Source organism: Daktulosphaira vitifoliae, unplaced genomic scaffold (genome assembly GCF_025091365.1).
Source record: "Daktulosphaira vitifoliae isolate Bord-2020 unplaced genomic scaffold, ASM2509136v1 Scaffold_3, whole genome shotgun sequence".
In the NCBI taxonomy this organism is placed as follows: domain Eukaryota; kingdom Metazoa; phylum Arthropoda; class Insecta; order Hemiptera; family Phylloxeridae; genus Daktulosphaira; species Daktulosphaira vitifoliae.
In genome coordinates, this window is record NW_026099574.1 from 24,410,711 (window position 1) to 24,431,355 (window position 20,645).

Here is a 20,645-nt window from a genome sequence, read left to right on the forward strand (position 1 = left end):
GCACGTTACGAGAGTATTTTAGACAGGTATCTTCGTAACAAAATACCAGTGTTTTAAACAAATATTAAAATACAGGTAGCAAATTCATGAGGATTTGTGTGTGCAATCATATGTTCTAGAGTGTCTTCAGGTGTCCAGCGTTTCTCCAAAAAAACCATATGACCACCACCACAAGAAAGTTGGACACCCGTTATCGTCAATATAATTCAATAAAATTTTACAAAGTTTCTGGTATTGACATTTTACTTTTTGACTGAATTTTCGTTCGACCAAGCAATTAAGATACAATTTATCATATTCTTATGTCAGTCACAGAATTCATTTATTAGTCAAATGTGTCAAAATAATTTTTTCAAAATTTATCTTAGCATGTATTTAATATTTGATAAATTTAGAATTAACCACAGTAGCATGCTTATGTATGTGTAGAATCCACAAATGAAGTATTATATTTGAACTAACATTAATTCGACAAATTTAATATTCGTGGTATTTGTTTGATACTTTATTTTTTGATGTTATCACATTTAATTTATAAAACTTTATCAAATTTATTCCCGCTATTAATTCGCCACAAAAAAAAGTTTTGATTTTCAAGTTACTTTTATAATAGTTTTTAGTTAAATTTTATATTTTAATTCATTTTTATTCATGGAAAACTCTAAAATAATTGAAAGTGTAAGTTTAGTAACTATTGATCATTATATGTGTAATCCTATTGATGGTTTAGATTCGTTGTATTCAGAATTTTGGGGCACACAAGTTACTAAAGTACCTGTTCTTAGAATTTTTGGATCGACAATTCAAGGTAAGTTCTTATAATTTTTTTGATAAGCGTTAACTGAGTATGAAAGTTTTTTTTACATTTTAATGTAATGTATGATAAAATAAAGAAAAACTTCCTAGTGACTTGTTCTCTATGAGTAGTCTGCTTCATATGTAAAAAAAAAATCATGTAATATTTGGTAAATTTGATCACTTTTTAAAAAGTATTTCAAATATGCATCAAAGCTTTTTGCAACAATGATTTTAATTACTATCAGGTATCAATCAATACAAATTTAAAAAATGCCTCAATTCTACTATGTTGGATCCCGATTGTACTTACCTTCTTTTTAACTAATTAATTAATATTATGACTTTTAAGTTGGAGACTACTATGATTATTTATTTCTTTTTGATTGAAAAAAGTAGTTTATACAATGCTGAAAAAATTAATATCTGTGTTTCCAATATACCTACAATTTATTATGCAATTCAAAATTTTACAGGTGTAAAATGCTGTTTACACATCCATGGTGTATATCCTTATATTTTTGTTCAGTTAGAATCATTGGATGTAAGTGACAACTCAAATTTATACAATTTTGCCAATAGCCTTGAAAAGGCAATATGTTTAACTGTGGGAGTTACCAGCTCAAAATCAAAACACATACATAATATTACAGTAGTATCAGGAAAGTAAGTTTTGTACTAAATTAAGATAATAATTTTCATAGTATATAGCTTTATTAATTAGAAATAATACTTTAAATAAAGTATTGTTATTATATTAAAGTTTTTTTTATGGAAAAATATAGTTTATTAAAATTGTATTGTGTTTAAGTATAAAGTATAAAGTAATAAAATAAAATGTTGAAACCAGTAATTATAAATATTCTGAATTTTTAACTTCAATGTTTAGTTCTTCTGTATTTCACCGTTAGACTTTCATTTAGGTTGATAACGTAAAGTGAGGCTAAAGGAAACATGGTACTGTGTCGTACTCCCTCCAAGCTGCATACGAAGGTACTATGGTTGATGGGATGGACTGACTGCTACATGCCTCATGATAGTTGCACACTTAAAAGTTCTACTGGTGGGAGGGGCTGATTGCTACATGTCCCACAATGAGAATTCCAATTGTTATCATCCCTATGTTAGGCACCAGTTAACACAGTTGGTTATAGAAAGTGTACCTGAAATTGTATGAAAAACAAAGGCACGGTATGGAATTAGAACCCGTAACTCAAGGCGTCATAGGGATAAACCTTACCATTAGGCCACCATGTAATTATGATTAAGATCCAGATTCACCTTAATTTAGATTAATTATGTGATGTTCGGTTGAAGGAAACATGGTACATTGTTTGTAACAATTGACCCATTTCCTTACTTTTGGAACATTCTATATACTCTGAATCAGAATGTGTTTGAAAATAAATCTAATTGTTTTTAGCTTCGATGCGAAGCTGAGAAGGTATTGTTTTATTTTTTAAGTAATATAATAATTTAGTATCAATTTTGGTATAAGTATTGATAAATTGCAGTGTTAGTTGAATTAAGAGAATAATTCTCATTGACTATAATCATTATAGTTTGGTAAAAATGCTCTTTTCAATAGATCACCTAGGTGTTTATTTATTCTAATTATAGTTGTATACTCATAATTTAGGTGTATTCATTATTGATAGTTAATTATGCTAAATATTAACCATGATTTTAAAATTTAAATCATAACAGAAAATAGGTCTATTACTTTTGAAAAAACTATTCTTTTTACTAAACAACACTCTTTTAAGTAATTAAATAATATAATGTAAACATGGAATTAGCATTAAGAAATTTCACTATCTGTAAAAAATGTTCTATAAAACTACATGGTGATTGCTTTATTATAAACCACTTGATTACTTACAAAATAAATACATTTTGGAAATACAATTTTTGATTTCATTTAGTTACATATTAATAAATAGTTTTTAATTTATCAGCTAATAATTACTTTTTAGAATCATCTTTTATAACTTATATTTAAAGGGGTCTCAACTTAATTTTTTTAAATAGCAACATATATATTTAACTAGCTTATAAAATAAAAAATAATCTAATTAAAAACATGACTGGTCAATATCAACTTTTTGATCAGTATTTCAGAAGTTATTAATAATTTTATGTATAGATTGGAAGTGAGAAGTGGGTGCTGCTATTTTAATGACTAATTATTTCTTGGGCATAATCTTCTTCCACATTGGTAAAAAATGAGAATAACATTCAAAATACTGGTCCAAAAGTTGTTATCCGCCAGTTATTTACTTAATTAAATAATTTTTGATATTAAAAGTTAATTAAATATGTATGTTAACATTTAAAAAATTTAAGTTGACACCCTTATTTGTTATAAGGGATGATCTTATTTTTTTTCAGTATTGAATTTATTTTGAAAGTAATCGAGTGGTCTATGATAAACTGATAACTTATTTGCAGTAATAAGTAATTTTATACTTGTTAATTTAGACCCTTTTATGGTTACCATAAAGAAAATCATCAATTTTTAAAGGTGCTTTTTTACAATCCATACACAGCAAAAGTTGCGGTAGACTTAATACAAGTAAATAACTATAATATTTATTAAAGAATAAAAGAATTTTTTTTTTTTGATCTGTTATTAAATTTATTTTAACAGAGTGGAGCAGTTTGTAATAAAATATTTCAACCTCATGAAGCACACATTCCATTTCATTTACAATTTATGATAGATTATAATATTCATGGAATGAATTATGTACAACTTAGCAGTGTTAAATATAGATCTATTGAAAAACAAGTGTAAGTTATTGTGAAATTAGATAAATTATTATTTCAACAAAGTTTAATTAAATTATACATTATTTTTTAATTTGAATTATATTTTTTTAATCTCATTTTGTTAAATTGGTTTAATAATTGTTTGTAAAACTTGAACATAGGATAAAATGAAATAAAAGAATTGATTTACAAAATCCTATTTTAAAAATATGAATACTTTATTTAAATTATTTTTTATTTTTTTGTGTTTTAATATAGGATACCTAAGATTAGTCGATGTACAAAAGAAATGGATACTCTTGCTGTTGACATTTTGAATCCTAATTTAAATATAGGTAGTGTATAAAATATGAAATCTATAGTTTTTGAAAATTACTTTTAAACTTTATTGTTCAACTACTTTTAGGTGAATTACAAAGTCCAGGATTATCAACTATTCGAAGTCAAATAAATAAGTTATCTTCTGATCTTAATGTAACTAGGCAAGGAATTGAAGTTTTCAGTGGAGATAGAAAACCTGTTGTTAAGTCAAACTTGGAATTAAAATTTAAAAATGATTTGCAAAAAAAATTAGATGAAATAAAGGTATAGCTAGGAAAACATATATTACATATGTATATGTCAAATATGGGGGATCTTAACTCAAATATCTTATATAGTTTTGTTTAAATATTTAATATTTATTAAAAATTTTATAATCAGCAAAGCCAATATCCTCACATACTGATTCAGTGATATCATATTTATATTCTACTAAAAGAACAATATTTCTATAATATTGTTGCTAATATTAAGTTTTATTTTTTAAAAAGAAATTGTGTTATTTTTAAAATTAGCATCATATTATCGTTTACCATAAATATATGGTAGTCCTATAAAGTATATTATAATTTTATGACTTTTTTAATTAATCACAAATATTTTAAAATTAATTAAAATTTTTAGTTAGTCTGTGGATTTTTAAAAATTTTAAATTGAAAATTGCTCAAAATTATTCATGTTAGAGACAAAACTGATTTACAATATTGTGATGAATGATATAATTTAGAAAAATTCTTCATTTTCAAATAAAATAATTTATTTATACACTTTTAGAAACAAGTTATAAGTAGTACAAGTCTATCAGAATTGGAAGCAAGTGTAAATGAAGATATTGTACAAAATTTATCTCAAACATTTCAGTCTCAAGCACAATTATGTAATTGAATAAATAATATATTTTTTAGTGTCTACATTTTTTATTTATTCAAGTATACTCTTAAGATAATTATTTTTTATTTAGGGGACAGCCAGAGTATTGATTTGATGAATTTATTAATGAATGAAAAGATAAATAGTCCTGATAATGTTAAGAGTTTTTCTTATAAAGCTGCAAGTGATGAAGAGGACAATTTAGATAATGATTTTAATGAAGATGAATTATCAATGTCCCTAGTTGATTTACATGAAAGGTTATATATTTTTTATGATACTAGTAATTATATTTAAATTTTATGACAGTATCACTCAAATGTTTTAATTTTATTTATGATTTGTTAAAAAGTTTGTATAAAAATTATATTTTGTGTTTACAATAAAAAGAAAAATATTATTTTTAGACATTCTCAGACTATAAACTGTCATGTTGATTTTAACAAGGAAAACTCTGAACTCACTAATGAAGAATATATTAACTTTATCTCTCCTAATTCAAGCCAAGAATCAAATGTTGTCAATTTGTGAGTGTTAATAATCTTTATTATGAATAACAAGTATTTAAATATCACAAAGTGTTTAATTATGCTAGGACCATTGTTGCAAGTAGTGGTGATGAAACAATATGTGGGGAAGAAAAAAATTTAGAAAATTCTAGCTCTCAAGCAGTTATAAACGAACATACTCAGTTACACTATGATAGTTATAATGATTATGACTCAATGTTTAATATCAAGAGAACTCTATGGACTTTAAAAACAAAACCACCAACTCATCATGATGCTTTGAATTTTTTAGATAAATTTAAAAAAGTTTATAATTTAAAAACTAACACATTTAAAAATACTAGTGTTATTGAATCAATTAGAAAACAATTATTGTCTATTAGTTGTACTGGATTTAATGATTTCAACTTTTTTGCATCAGAAAATAATGTTATATTAGAGCCACTAAAAAAGGCTCCAACTTATTCTATGGCTATGAAATGGTTGGAAAAATATAAATCTAAATGCAAAAGAAAAAGAAAAAAAAAAGGGATAAATACACCTCAGTCAATTCCAAAATCTCTTATACTAAAAAAATTAAATCATAGTACTCCTAAATTAAGCCAGGGGATATTTAACACTAGTTTACTTGGTACTGTTAAAGAAAGTCATAGTAGACAATCTACTAAAAGAAAGCTTAGTACTTTATTTATGGATTCATTAAATGTAACTAGTAATGACAGAACAAGTTTTATTAAATTCTAATATTGCAATTCTTTTTAGGTAGATAGTAGCAATGATTCACAAATTGATTTTTTCAATTCATTAAAAACATCTAATAGTTCAGATAGTCATATTTTAGATGGAATACAAGCATATGGAAGTTCTCATAACTTTTGTGTTGATAGAGATAATGTAAGTTACTAAGTGTTAAATTTATATATTTTTAAACATTTTAAAAACTCATTTAAAGTGTTGTTAAATGTCATTTAATTTTTAGAACAATAATCTTACCATCATAACTATGGAGCTTTACACTCAAACAAGAAGTACATTAAATCCTGATCCAGAATATGACAGTATACATGGAATTTTTTATCATGTTCTCAGTGGATCATTTGACAAAACATCTACTACAGGCAAAACTTAGTATACATGAGTTAATAGATAAATATAATAAAATAGATTATTTTTTAGGTTGTATACTTGTAGATGAAAGAATTTATTCAAATGATTTATCTCATTTTAAATCAAAAATAATTTTATGTCACACGGAAGATGACTTATTGGATAAATTTATTGAAATAGTAAATAATTGGGATCCTGATATTATATGTGGCTATGAGGTAATATAATTTATAATAGTTAATTCAATTTTTCATTTTATTTATCAATTTTTATGTCTTTAAATTAAAATTTTTTAGATAGAAATGCAGTCATGGGGTTACCTGAAACAAAGATGTGGCAATCTTGGACGCAATATAAATTCTGAATTATCCAGATTAATTACAGAGCATGATACTAGTATAGATTATAATTATGAAGAAGCAGTAAATATTGACTTGAAGTTTAAAGGTAGAATCGTATTAGACATTTGGAGATTGCTGCGACATGAGGTATTGCATAGTTAATTTATTGAAACTATATTTTTTAAGTCAAACTTTTTTATATTAAATATATATTTATATTTCAATTATTATATTAAATTTTTAGTTAGCAGTTCAAAGTTATTCATTTGAAAATATGGTTTATTTAATATTGAATCAGAGAGTGCCATCTTATTCATACCAAACATTGTCTTACTGGTGGAATCATGAAAGTTTATTGTTTAGGTTGGTCAAATAATAAAAAACCTAATCTAAGAATAAAATTTTGTATCAATAATTGTCATTTTTCGTTTTATCATAACTATATTTCATAATATATTTTAATACGAATAATGCCAACAAAATTAACACAAACTGTTTTTAAACCAATATCTAATAATATATATTTTATAACAAACTGGCCAAAATTCAAATAGTTTTTTTTATAAAAATATTTTTTTGATTATCGAGATATCTCAAAAATAATCAATATTGTGGGAAAAACGAAAAAAATTGATGATATCGAAAGGAAATATTGATATTGTTGATGAATCCTACTAATAATGATTGGTCTATTTATATTTATTGTATGTGCAATCTAATTACTAAATTATTATTAGCACTGTATAATTTAATTATTTTTTCGTCATAATGATATTTATATTTATTTATTTATTAATGATGATACTACAATTCATAAAAAAAAATATATATATTTTTCAAGTATAATTATGGAAAAAAGGTCAATTTATGCAGTTAGATTCTTTATTTTTAAATAATAAAAGTTATTTTGCTCAATTACTTATTTTATTTATCTAAAATTCTTATTGTAAAAATGTATGATAAAGTATTTAATCACATTTTTAATTTCATTATTATATGATTAATAAGAAAAAAATTAATTTAAATTTTTTGAGCTTATAAATTATTCAATTTTTCTTGATTGATAGAAGAAATGATTTAATTTAATTGTATATTATTGAATTCTTATTTATTTTGAATATGAGAAAAATATTTGTTCAATTTTTAGGTGGTTGACTATTGATTATTATTTATTCAAAGTTGAAAATACAATTAACATTATACAACAGCTTGATTTAATTGGTCGCACAGTTGAACTAGCTAAACTATTTGGAATACAATTTTATGAAGTATTATCTAGAGGTTCACAAGTAATTAAATGATTTTATTAAATATGCATACATTTGTGTAATTGAGATTTACTTTTGTGTTAAGGGTAATCACCCAAAGTTTTTTTTAGTTTAGAGTTGAATCAATGATGTTGCGTTTAGCTAAAAAGAAAAACTATGTTGCTGTTTCTCCAAGTATTAAGCAAAGAGCAGAAATGAATGCACCTCAAAGTTTGCCTTTAATTATGGAACCAAAGTCAAGGTTTTTTTTTAAATTATAAAAAAATTTGTATATATGTATATGTTTATATGTATTTTTCTTTAGGTTTTATACTGATCCAGTAGTGGTATTAGATTTTCAGAGTTTATACCCATCTATCATAATTGCATACAATTATTGTTTTTCAACTTGTTTAGGAAGTATTGATTTACTTGGCAAGTAAGTGTTTATAGATTTGTTGATATTTATGTGTAAAACTTATTGAAATTCTGTAGAATACTGAGTTTATAAGCTGCGTGAAATAAGTTATGCTTTAAAAATTTTTCAGTAGAATATGACCTCAAACAAAATATAAGTCTATAGTGCATACAATTTCAATTCGTGGAATGTAAAAGTACAAAATATAATATTTTTCATATAGTTGAACGAGTTAATACATTTTTTAAACCAGTATTATTCATGGGGAAACTTATACATTTATTTGTTTTATAGTTTATATATGTCTGTATAAATCTTGAACAAAATTTTAATGTTACAATGTAATTGTTCTTAGTTTCAATGTTTTATCCCCAGGTAGTTTAAAAATATAGTTAACTACTTAGAACATTTTATCAGAACAAAAACTTATTAGTATTTGAGAAATATTCTTTTAATAGGTTAATTTAAGTATATTTTAATTATAATTTATATATTTTAGGTTTGAGTTGTTTAAATTTGGATGCACTAAGTTGAATGTACCTTTTGAAACATTAATAAATCTAATAGATGATTTAACAATATCACCTTGTGGAGTAGCATTTGTAAAAAAAAATTTATGTCAGGGTATATTGCCAACCATGTTACAAGAAATTCTTGATACTCGTATAATGGTATATAAATATTAATTTTTTTATAAACCAATTTATGGGCCTATAGTGTGATATAGTATAATATTTCTTAGCAGGGTAATGGGGTCACCTATTTGAAAAGGTAATCTAGAAGACATTTGAGTTACTGGATATTTAATGTATTTAACAGTAATTTAAAATATCATTATAGGATGTCTATTGAATCATTATTAATTAAAAACTTCATATTTTTAATAATAGAATCAACTTAAAGCCTTTACTATAGTACATATTTTAATGTAGGTGAAAAATCTAATGAAAGAACAAAAAAACAACAAACGCCTATGGAAAATCTTAAATGCTCAACAACTTGGACTTAAATTAATAGCTAATGTAACTTATGGCTATACTGCAGCAAATTTTTCTGGTAGAATGCCTAGCATTGAAGTATTTATGCTTTTAAATATTCTTATTACTATTCATTAAAAAATTATAAATATATGAATTGTAGGTTGGAGATAGTGTGGTTAGTAAAGGCCGTGAAACCCTTGAAAGGGCAATAGATCTAATTCAATCTACTAAAAATTGGAATGCAGAAGTTGTGTATGGAGATACAGATTCTATTTTTGTATTACTCAAAGGAAGATCTAAAGAGGATGCTTTTAAAATTGGTAATGAAATGGCTGATACTATTACAAAAGATAATCCCATCCCAGTCAAGTTGAAATTTGAAAAAGTTTATTATCCATGTATTTTACAAGTAAGTTGAAGCAGCGTAAGCAGCTCAGTTGATAATGCATTGTGACTTAGTGCAAAAGTATTAGTGTTCAATTCTGTTGCTTGGGTTATGTAGGTTTTCTCATCCTTTTTGTCACAAGTATTAGCTTTTAGAGATGATGTTAAATATAAATAAATAATAAAATATGCAAATAATTTAAACTGTCTTTAATTGTTTATTTTATTTTGTAAATACTCAATATAGACCAAAAAGCGATATTGTGGGTATATGTATGAAAATATTGAACAAAAACAACCAAAATATGAAGCAAAAGGAATAGAAACAGTTCGTCGTGATGGTTGTCCTGCAGTTTCAAAAGTAAAGTTAATTTATAATTTTATTTATAGTATCAATTTTATAATGTTATATATAGTTTTAAAATAATGAAATAATTAATTTTTATGAAGATTTTAGAGAAGAGCCTTTGTATTTTATTTGAAACTAAAAGTATTGCTTCTGTTAGGAAATATGTTGATAAACAATTTAAAAAAATATTCAAAGGAAATGTTAATATTCAAGATTTTCTGTTTGCCAGAGAATATAGGGGACGTAGAGGATACAAACCTGGTGCTTGTGTACCTGCTTTAGAATTAGCTAAGTATGTAAAATTTTTATATTTATATTTAAATAGTATTCTCTTTCAAGTATTAGTTTTTTTTATTTAGTTTAATAATTTGTATAAAAAATTTAATAAAAATTAAAAATATATAGAAGAGAATGCAGTCTTTTCATTTAAATATTGATTGTAAGTATTAAATTTTTTCCAAAAAAATTACTATTGCTTGAACAATTTCCTATAATTGACATGAAAAAAATAGTATATAAATAATATTAATAGTAATATTATTTAAGTAATCATAAGATCTCTTTAGTATTAATTTATTATACATCAAAATGATAACTAGATAATTGTAAAAATTGTAACGTTTCTTTAACACAATGAATTTTATTAAATTTTTTAATTAATTTAATAAATCATTACAATCACAAAAATTTAACTACTATACATTAATAAGATATTTTTTTTATCAAAATGTTTTAATTGATTGTTTTACATAATAGTTATTTCAAATTTTATTTTTACACTTTTTGTAAATTAAAAAAAAGTTATTATTTTCTTAAAAATAAAAACAAATTATAAATTATTATATTATTATAATACAAAAGTATTATAATAATTATTAAAAAATTGTTGCAAATTGTTGACTAGATCAAAAGTTGTACAATTTGCCAGAACATGCTGGACCACTTTATATATAAGAAATAAGAATCTTTATTTTCTTTTTCTTAGGCAATGGTCTGCTGTAGATAGACGAGCTGAGCCTAGGGTAAAAGAGAGAGTCCCTTATCTTATTGTAGCTGGACCAAAAGGTTTGCCACTAATTAAACTGGTACGGTCGCCTATGTTTTATTTAAAAGAGAAATCTGCTCGTCTTAACGCTGAGTATTATATATCTAGAGTTATAATACCACCATTACAAAGGTGTTTTTCATTACTCAACGTTGATATCAATCAATGGTAATAATTATTTTACTTTAGTTTTTATAATATTTCAATATATTAATTTTATTATTTATTACTGTAGGTATTCTGAAGTACCACGAATTTATCATTATCATTTTCCTGAATTAATGTTAGAAAATAAACGAAAGTGTACACTATCTCAATATTTTTTTTCAGTTAATTGTATTTTATGTAATAGATTATCCCAAAATGGATTTTGTGAGCAATGTGTACAGAATCCTCAGTATTTAGTATTGCAACTGAATCATCTTTTATCAAAATGGACAAAAAAACAAAGTGATTTAGGAACTGTAAGGTGTAATTTTTTTTTAATTTTACTAAAGATTAATTTAAAAATGATATATTTTAGATTTGTAGATCATGTTGTGGCAGAAATGTTGAGTTAAAGTGTAATTCATTGAATTGTCAGATTTTTTACAGCTCTCAACAAGCAATTAAAGATATGCAACAATATTCTTATATTAATGATATAAGAGATAATCTTAATGTATAAGTACTACTTTGTTATGTTTTAATCTTTGTTAATTATTGGAATTTAGAAACTATAAACGTGTAAAATGTGTATAATTATACAAAAATATATGAATGTCATTAAAACTTTTTATAAAATTAAAATACTTATATTTATTTACTACTTTTAATAATGATAAATTGGTTTATTGTTCAAGTTACAATGGACCTAATGTTAACACTATTGTTGTTATTTAAATAATTTTAAATGTTAATTAACATTTATTAGAGTTGATTGACCAAATTAGACATTAACATTCAAATTTGATTTAACAAAATATTGAGTTCTTATATTCAATACATTTTTAGAGAGGTAAATGGGCCACTACTTAGGTCAGAAAAACCTTTAATAATATTTTACAGTTATCACACACAGCAATTTTGGAAAATTTATTTTTTATTTTTATTGTATTATTAAAAATACTAAAGTAATAAATTATATTAACAGTTAAATCGACACATATTTTAACGAATAATTATGCATAAATCATATAAAATTTAGTTTTTTTTTTTGTAGGTTGCATTAAACATAATGAATTATTTTATAGGTTAATAAAAAAACGAAATTTGACATGTGCATTATTTATGAATCTGTAGGTACCAATTTCCGTTATTTGCTTGTCATTCATTATAATTTTATTATGCTTTTTTTTTTTTGTAATTTCACTATTTCAAAGCTTTAGATAACTAGTGACATTAATGACGAGGTCAAATTAGCGGTAAACATCATTCTTATGTGAGTTATTATAGACTAAGGTGCTTTTTGTGAGTAGTTTTTGTTATTTAAAAAAATATCTACACACATATATATATATCTGTTGAAAAAAATCATAATGACTTTTTTAAATGTTTATCAATCATTAAATCTTATTTGTTTAGTATCTCGCGTATTTGGCGTAATGCCCTTAAAACTAAAAACTGGACTTAAAGACGGTAGACCTTACAGCAAATTGTCTCGTCTTGATTATGTTTATTCGTTGGTACTTTTTGCAGTTACTGTGGCACATGGCATTTCTGTTCCTACTTATGTATTACACACTTATATGCCGTATGCATACAAGGATTCGTTGTTCCTTTTAGGGTTGCCTGATCCAGAAATGCCTGAAATAGATTCTCTTGAAGTCAATGTGAGCAATCAAATGAGTTTTTCCATGAAGGTCCTGAGTCCCCTTGTGGTTGCTATGTCAAGCGCATGCTGTCGTTTGACAGTGTTGACAGTTCTTAATAGAGGATTTGGAACTTTTGTCGCAGTGATGCATAATATGGATCATTTGATGGCCATCGGTACAGACGACTGTGTATTGGGGATGACCACCACCATTCTTCTACCAGAATCGAATAGAGCCGTTTCACTCTTGTATTTGTTCGACAAGTTCCTTTTGTGATATTTCGTATTTATTGGCATTCCTGTCAATATGTACTACATTTACAGTGTGTCTTATTTCAACAACGTATTTGGTATTTTGTGGTGTTTTATGTTATCTTTTAATAACTTGGCGGGTTTTTGCAGTGATGTGCAATTTATTCGATGCGCTTGTATGCTACACTATAGATTTGAAGTCATCAACAATCATCTTAGGGCTATCGCGTCTAATTGGAACTTCAAGCGAGAGTAATTAAATAAGTAACATATTAGCTTAAGACAATAATATGATAAACAGTTATAAATTGCATAAACTTTACATGAAGAACAATTGATAATGCATTTAAGTATTTTTCTAATATCCTCCCAAAAATCGTAATAGCTAGCTGATTAATATTTGAAAAATATCTATTTTGTTTTATTAGAGCATTAGTGGAAAAAGTAACTTGCGAAGCATTTTTATCAGAGCTTTCCTATGGACATAAATTGTGTGATTCAATTGAAATGTATAGGTATACTTAATTAAAAATTAATCATTAATAAAATATCCTCAATTTTATATAAAATATTGAAGTTTTTTCAAGTTTAATTATTAATAAGTATTTTATTTATCAATGCTCGTACAAGTCGTATTAATTATTCTGTATAATATTTTTATTAAGATATTGTTATGGTCAATTTTGTGACATGGTTAATTTAATAAACAAAACTTATCAGTTGCATCTTTTGGGATCGATATCGGCTAGTTTTTTAAAAACTTTGTTCTACATATACTTTTCTATGTTTGGATATGTTATTGGAACAAATGGCATAAAGGAACATGATGAATTAACAAGATCTGTTATGTGGGGCGTGTATTATAGCATAAGATTTCTCACGATCATTTGGGTAGCCAATATAACGACCAAACAGGTAAGTTCTAAACTATTGTAGTTCAGATATGTGTTAGTTGTAAACATATCATTAACCATCAAAATAACTTAATTGTTTGATAGACGAGTTTATAGTTATAAAGTATATTCATTATTTTTTAATTGAGTAAACAAAGGTCAATAACAACTTAAAAGTGTATGTGACGGATATTTTTATATTACGACCATTATAAATTTTTTTACTAATAATGATAACAATCGATGTAAGTATCCAGTAACCAAGTTCATAGGTGTAATGTGGTCGATCGAAAAGATTTTAAAATTATGTAGTATTATCTCATTTGACTTGGTTTTTAATAAATATCAAATAATATTCACTATTGGATTATTAATTTCTTGCACATACAGTCTAAGTAATACTTTAAATATTATAACGCTAGAAGACTTACCAGACGTTTTTATGGTTACCATGGCGAGGCTGTGTATAAAAGTTTTAGCAGTGACCACAGTTCTTTCAAGGATAGCTCTTATGTATCATGTAAAGTCAAATGGGAAAAAGTACAAAACCACTTTAAAAGATATTGATTTATACTCGCCTATGACGGCTAAATCGTTGGCGCATCATAAACTATATTCTTTGGTGATTATATCAGTTTATCTATTTGTAATATTTCCTATTAATCTTTTGAAGTTTTATTTTACGTACCAAAAACAAAAAGTCATTATTTTGACTGTGTTCATATTATTTGTGTGTATGCAAAACCTCAACACTTGTTCAGTAGAGACCTACTTTGTCATTCAAATTTTCAGAATATACCTCATGTTTCGAGAGATAAACGACGATCTCATTGGTTTAAAACACAAACATTCAGAATACGATGAATTTTTATATCATAACGAGCTAGATATTTTATCGACAGCGGAACTTCCATCAGTTATATATAATAAAGATTTTTATAAATGTACAACTGGAGCACTCGCAGTTACCAACATGGTAGAACTATTGAGAATAAGACATTGGTTGGCTCGTGAAGCTGTCGATGATCTTAATCATTTGTTTGGTATTCAATTGGTTCTTACAGTAGTTTCACTTGGAACATTGGCCTTACATGATACATATCACGAAGTCTTTTATGTACACGTAAATCGTGTAAAATTTTTGTCTTACGCACGTTCTATTTTATTATATGGACTTATTTTTCAGTATTCATTTAGAATTTGCATCATTGCTTTAACAGCCCACGTTACAACAAAACAGGTATTGCACATATAAATTAATAAGAATACAAGATGACAAATTGAATGTTATTGTTTTTTCTTATTATATTATTTGAGTTTTAGTACTGGGATAAGCCGTTTTGTTATCTAAATTTTGAAGATATAATTAATTCTATCTTAATTATAGTAATTTAAGACTTAATAGACAATTCACATTAAAGAATATATTCAAACTACCTAAATTGCATGATTGATCATTTTTTTAAAGAATCGTACAAGATTATAGCTTCTTTTTTAATATAAATAAACCAGGGGTATTACTTAGAGGTTGCTTCTTAAGCTCAACTGATAAAAAAAAACCTAGTAAAGTTATGTATTAGGCCTATTCTAATCATCTTAACCGGTGTTTTTAATATAAAAGCTTTTCAATCGTAAATTAGACCATTCTTATGAATAATTTCTAATACGCCAAATACATAAACTACTAAATCCGTAGTACTTATGTAGAAAAGTTTTCATTATTAATATTTAATATCTATTACTACGCATTGTTTTAGTGTTAAAAAAAAACTAATATATTAATCTATTACATTTTAGGCACTTAAAGCTAAATCTTTGATTACTGATATTAATAATAGATATCTGGATAACAATACCAAAGAAGAGGTTCGAATATATTTTCTATTTTATGATGTTTTTGTATTATCAATAATTGATGACATATTAAAGTAACACATTAATTTTTAATGTTTTATTACCTTTTTCTTAGCTACAATTGTTTCTAAATCAAATATCAAGCCGGGCCATTGAATTTACAGCTTGTGATTTCTTTACATTGAATACTCATTTAATCACATCTGTAAGTTAATTATTTGTTCCTAACTATTTTTTGGGCTTAAAGTGAAAAGGACGCACGTGACTTAGTCATCTTATCTCTTACAACATTTGACAATCGTCCCTTTTTACTTTCCCTTAAAATGCAAGTAAATTAATGAATATATTGAAAACTTATAATGGTTTAGAAACCATAATACCCCTACAGCAATTTTTTTACTTTAAGCCCTGGCTATTAAAATGTGGTGATGCTTGGCATAAACGTACTAAATATAAACAATTTTTTCTCTATTTTCATAAAGTTATTGTGATAACTTTACGGAGAACACGAGTTAGGTGAAATGAGGAGTTTAGTGACAATAGGATAGGACGTGATTGGAAAGGTGGAAAGTTTTAAGTATTTAGGATCAGTTGTGCAAAAGAGTGGTGGTATTGACGAGGATGTAAGACACCGGATTAAATGCGGGTGGTTGAAGTGAAGAGAAGCGTCTGGTGTATTATGTGATAAAAGAATTCCAATGAGACCGAAAGATAAATTCTACAAGACTGTAGTGAGACCATTTATGATGTATGGTTTAGTGTTTGGCGGTTGACAAGAAAGTAGAGCAGAGAAAGAGTGTAGCAGAGATGAGAATGTTTAGATGGATAATTTTAAGATAAGGGTGTTTCTTATCCCCAAGTAGCTGGGATTAAGGCGAGGAAAAAGAAGATTAAGATTGTGATAACTTTACTTGCACGATGACAGTACGATGTTGGTTCATTCAAGATAATCTCTTTTTGCTCATACGTTTTTCCGAGCGTCATTGAAACATAAATAAGAAAAATTGTTTACCGATAAATATTAATTATTAGGCTATTGCTGCTGGAGCTACATACCTCGTTATTTTGGTTCAATTTCATTCGGGTTAGTAATAAAATCACACTGTACAAAATAAAATATAAATATTTATATATTTCAAAAGTAAATTATCTATAAAATGTAGATTTAAATTAAGTTTATATTTGACAATTTTATTTTGTTCTTAAGTCTTGAGCTCATATAAATATAGTGCACTAAAGAAATTAAAAATATTCTATAATTACCATAATAATAATCCGAAATTTAATTGTTTATATTTTAAAATAATGTATCAGTTTCTTATGTCTCTTAAAAAGTATTAAGATAAACTTGTTTTTTTTTATATTATTTGTTTCAAATAAGTGTTATTATTTTTTTTTTTTTGCAATATTTTTAGAGTAAAAAACTTTTAGATGGTTATGTATTATTATTAATTAATATTTAATTGTAATATTATAATATATAATGTAGTATAATATAATACAAAGTAATTATATTACTATATTCTGGAGCACGTTTCATTTTTTTCGTTTAAAGTGTAATTTGTCGAGGAAAAAAAGTAACTTGTTCCCAAAATATAAAAAAAAAAATTGTCTAAGTTATCAACAAAATATTGTATTAATTTTTATACAAAATCAAAAAATGCCACAAAAAAAATTTTGTATATGGTTAATTATAACTATTATTATTTTCTGTTGAAGTTTTTTTGTAGACTATAGACAAAGTTGACTTTAATGAATTATGTAAATTATGAATACATCAAGTTTTGATGTTAAAACTTATGAAGTGTTACTAGAAAATGTTTTCATTATTCAAGCATATTTTGAAAACGGTCTCCAAGTCTTTGAATCCTAATTACTCTATTAAAACTCATAATTTACTGTCATCAGATTAGTGGAAAGTAAACCACCTCATTATAATTATGTGAGGCAAAATATGGACGTTGAATTATGCTTAATAATAGATTAATAGAAATAATTGAGTGGTCATTTTAAATTAAACTTTAAAACTTTAAATTAAACAATGGGTTTACTAAACTACTATTTTCACTAAGAATGTTTGATTGTTTTCAAACTAGTTATACTTATGTTACACATGTGCTTGAATATTGGATTTGAAAGTTCAATGGAAAAATACGAAATATTTATGTGGCCTGTCAAATTATTTTCCAAAACGTTTGGTATATTTTCGATTAATATGATTTTTAATGATTTTCATTGGATAGTTTCTGTTTTCCTTTTGCTCAGTTGTTTGATTTGTATTATTATACCGCCTCGTATTATCTGTCAGATGGATAAGTGGTGCAGTGAACTTTCGACTATATTAACAGGTGTATGTATCAAAGTAGTGGCTGTTACAGCGTTCTTTTCAAGAATCGGCGCGATCTATAAAGGTAAAATAAAGTTTGCCAAATATAAAGCTGCGATTGATGCATTTGAGTTGTACACTCTAACATTACCAGATGAGACGAGAAGATTCAATAACTTTTGCTTAGCTTTATTTTATAGTTATCTTGTTGTTATTTTACCTGTTTATGTAGTCCGACTTTGCTATATATATTTAGACGATCAGTATACTTTCAAGGCGACATTGATGGTGTATTATTTGTTCACATACATGCAAAATTTGGGAATGTGCTGTATGGAATTTCATTTTATTGTGCAATGTTATAATTTATACATAAAGTTTTATGGAATCAACGAACAATTATGTCAGTTCAAAACGAACACCGAGGCTGGTTACACATATGACACCTACAAGGCATATCCATTCGAATGTACCGTTTGTTCACATGATCCTCGTCCAGGGAACAGTACGAGCTCAAGAGAGCTCTTATTTCATTGGATAGAGACTCTTCGAATTAAACATTGGTTGGTACGCGATGCAGTGGTTAAACTGAATGATCTTTTTGGAATTCAGTTAGGCTTATCGATGATTATGTTAGGGTTGAAGATATTGTTTTATGTATACAATGAAATATTTTATCACTTCAAGCCTCAGATATTTGTTTATGTGTGGCTGTTACAATACTCACTGAGAATAGTTATGATTACAGTTATGGCAGATAAGGCATCTGTTCAGGTATTATAAACATAATTATAAATCATTAAAAATAACATTTTGTTAAAAGTTAAAAAAACAAAGCTTAAAATAAATCAATGATGACTATGATTTTTTGTAAATTGAACAAACATGATAATTTTATTAATATTTTTAGTAAAATTGATTATAGTATATTTTTAAAATTAATATTGAAATTTGATCGATCGTTTTAGGGAACAAAAACAAAAACACTAATAACTGAAATAAATAACCAGTTTTTGGATAGTGTTATAATAGAAGAGGTAAGAAATCGAATAACAGATCTATTAAGTCGTTAAAAAAAATGTATTTTAATTTTAGTTACAGATTTTCTTAAATCAAATTTCAAGTTGTCCTATTGAGTTTACTATTTATGATTTTTTTACTGTAAAAACTCGTCTAATTGCAACGGTAATATTTTTTAAAATATCTTTAAATTATTAAAACTAACATTATGATGTATTAGGGATAGACTAAGATCATTATTTTGATTTATATTGAGTATATGTTCTCAAGTAAAATGTAGAGGCTATAATTTTAAAATACATTATCGAATCATATTTATTAAGGAGTATTTTCCCTAAATTGAAATTTGTATGTAATCGTACCTAAATCTTTCATATGAATAATAATATATATATATATAATTGAGTTATTTTAAAGAGAGTGTTTTAATATTTCCAAAATAATATTTATGTAAGACTAATGACATTTTCTTATAATATTTACCACATAAAGGTGTAGAAACGTATTTAAGAATTTTACTAGGTAAGGAAATTAATAAACAGGTTTTTTAAATAAATTTATAATAAATAAAAAAAAATAATTTTTGTAAAACTAATGCATGTGTTAATAATGATATATCAATTTTATATTAGTAATTTTTGTGCAATTGTTTTCATTACTTATTGTAAGCTTATTATTTTATGCGCTAGAAATTACTGTAAAATATAATGGATGTAAGTTTTAACTTCTCCCCTACCCTTAATTTCGTCTATAACTCGGTGATTGGTTTATAGTAGACTATTCAACTTCTATTAAAATATAATATAGAGATTTATTTATTTTTTGTCTATAATAACAAACTTTAACCATATGACTACATTTATCTAATTTTAGGTGTTTCTGACATTTAAAACAAGTATTTTTAAAATATCTACTTTAATTTAATATAGTGTGTTCATTTTTTAAGGTTATAGCTGCAGGTTCATCATGTTTGGTAATTTTGGCTCAGTTTCATCCAAGGAATGTTAATTCGATTTATTAATTAATAATTATGTCAAGTTGTTCCTTTTAAATGAGAATTAGGAATAGTACATAAATTATAGTCATTTTATTTATAGCTTAAAATGACTTAAATATAACACAGGTTTTTTTTAAAGCTTGAAAATTCATTTTTGTGTTAAAATTGATAATAATTTGGCAAAACGTTCTTAATTTAAATTATAAATATTTTTATCCATTTTGCAAGTAACTTTTATAGAGAAATAATGTACATTGATATCAAGACCATATTTTTCAGTAACAAAAAACAATTTTTTCGAACTGGGCATTTTAAATTACATAGTTTTTATAGGTTATTTTTTATTAAAACTTAAATTAATACAAATTAAAGT

The 20,645-nt window shown here is 25.3% G+C and overlaps 3 protein-coding genes across 6 annotated transcripts; all 3 read left to right on the plus strand.

Moving 5' to 3' along the window:
• Positions 1–564: 564 nt before the first annotated feature.
• On the plus strand, positions 565–12,001 carry LOC126900931 (DNA polymerase zeta catalytic subunit). Of its 2 annotated transcripts, XM_050676968.1 has the most exons (26): positions 565–808; positions 1,272–1,461; positions 3,277–3,370; positions 3,446–3,588; positions 3,826–3,902; positions 3,974–4,152; positions 4,663–4,765; positions 4,850–5,018; positions 5,166–5,285; positions 5,354–5,972; positions 6,030–6,161; positions 6,247–6,385; positions 6,444–6,592; positions 6,671–6,862; positions 6,960–7,078; positions 7,863–8,004; positions 8,094–8,224; positions 8,288–8,401; positions 8,880–9,051; positions 9,313–9,456; positions 9,521–9,769; positions 9,992–10,105; positions 10,195–10,385; positions 11,079–11,306; positions 11,374–11,602; positions 11,662–12,001. In XM_050676968.1, exons 1-26 carry the CDS (start codon positions 652–654, stop codon positions 11,803–11,805), a joined length of 4,440 nt encoding a protein of 1,479 aa, XP_050532925.1. In that variant the 5' UTR covers positions 565–651; the 3' UTR covers positions 11,806–12,001. The 2 variants fall into 2 exon arrangements, 1 of the variants encoding a protein (XP_050532925.1); XR_007702935.1 differs by lacking the exons at positions 11,374–11,602; positions 11,662–12,001 and having other exon boundaries at positions 10,251–10,385; positions 11,079–11,228.
• A 980-nt stretch (positions 12,002–12,981) lies between these two features.
• Positions 12,982–18,611, plus strand: LOC126902904 (gustatory receptor for sugar taste 43a-like). Of its 3 annotated transcripts, XM_050680618.1 has the most exons (6): positions 12,982–13,434; positions 13,611–13,697; positions 13,848–14,097; positions 15,873–15,941; positions 16,045–16,134; positions 16,962–17,130. In XM_050680618.1, the coding sequence occupies exons 1-6, from the start codon at positions 13,238–13,240 to the stop codon at positions 17,016–17,018; spliced, it is 750 nt and encodes a 249-aa protein (XP_050536575.1). In that variant the 5' UTR covers positions 12,982–13,237; the 3' UTR covers positions 17,019–17,130. The 3 variants fall into 3 exon arrangements, with proteins under 3 accessions (XP_050536575.1, XP_050536574.1, XP_050536573.1); XM_050680617.1 differs by lacking the exons at positions 12,982–13,434; positions 13,611–13,697; positions 13,848–14,097; positions 16,962–17,130 and adding exons at positions 14,349–15,315; positions 18,512–18,611; XM_050680616.1 differs by lacking the exons at positions 12,982–13,434; positions 13,611–13,697; positions 13,848–14,097 and adding an exon at positions 14,349–15,315.
• Positions 18,033–20,441, plus strand: LOC126902903 (uncharacterized). Its single transcript, XM_050680615.1, has 4 exons — positions 18,033–19,029; positions 19,224–19,292; positions 19,351–19,440; positions 20,222–20,441. Exons 1-4 carry the CDS (start codon positions 18,034–18,036, stop codon positions 20,294–20,296), a joined length of 1,230 nt encoding a protein of 409 aa, XP_050536572.1. The 5' UTR covers position 18,033; the 3' UTR covers positions 20,297–20,441.
• The last annotated feature ends 204 nt before the right edge of the window (positions 20,442–20,645 follow it).

Bases quoted from the DNA above. Each gene is read 5' to 3' on its own strand.
- LOC126902903 (XM_050680615.1), top strand. From the start codon at position 18,034: ATGTTACACATGTGCTTGAATATTGGATTTGAAAGTTCAATGGAAAAA. The intron at 19,030-19,223 runs GTATTATAAACA...CGATCGTTTTAG, and splicing joins CAGATAAGGCATCTGTTCAG to GGAACAAAAACAAAAACACT. The intron at 19,293-19,350 runs GTAAGAAATCGA...TTTTAATTTTAG, and splicing joins ATAGTGTTATAATAGAAGAG to TTACAGATTTTCTTAAATCA.
- LOC126902904 (XM_050680616.1), top strand. From the start codon at position 14,353: ATGTGGTCGATCGAAAAGATTTTAAAATTATGTAGTATTATCTCATTT. The intron at 15,316-15,872 runs GTATTGCACATA...ATTACATTTTAG, and splicing joins CCCACGTTACAACAAAACAG to GCACTTAAAGCTAAATCTTT. The intron at 15,942-16,044 runs GTTCGAATATAT...CCTTTTTCTTAG, and splicing joins ATAACAATACCAAAGAAGAG to CTACAATTGTTTCTAAATCA.
- LOC126900931 (XM_050676968.1), top strand. From the start codon at position 652: ATGGAAAACTCTAAAATAATTGAAAGTGTAAGTTTAGTAACTATTGAT. The intron at 8,005-8,093 runs GTAATTAAATGA...AGTTTTTTTTAG, and splicing joins TATTATCTAGAGGTTCACAA to TTTAGAGTTGAATCAATGAT. The intron at 10,106-10,194 runs GTAAAGTTAATT...ATTTTTATGAAG, and splicing joins GTTGTCCTGCAGTTTCAAAA to ATTTTAGAGAAGAGCCTTTG.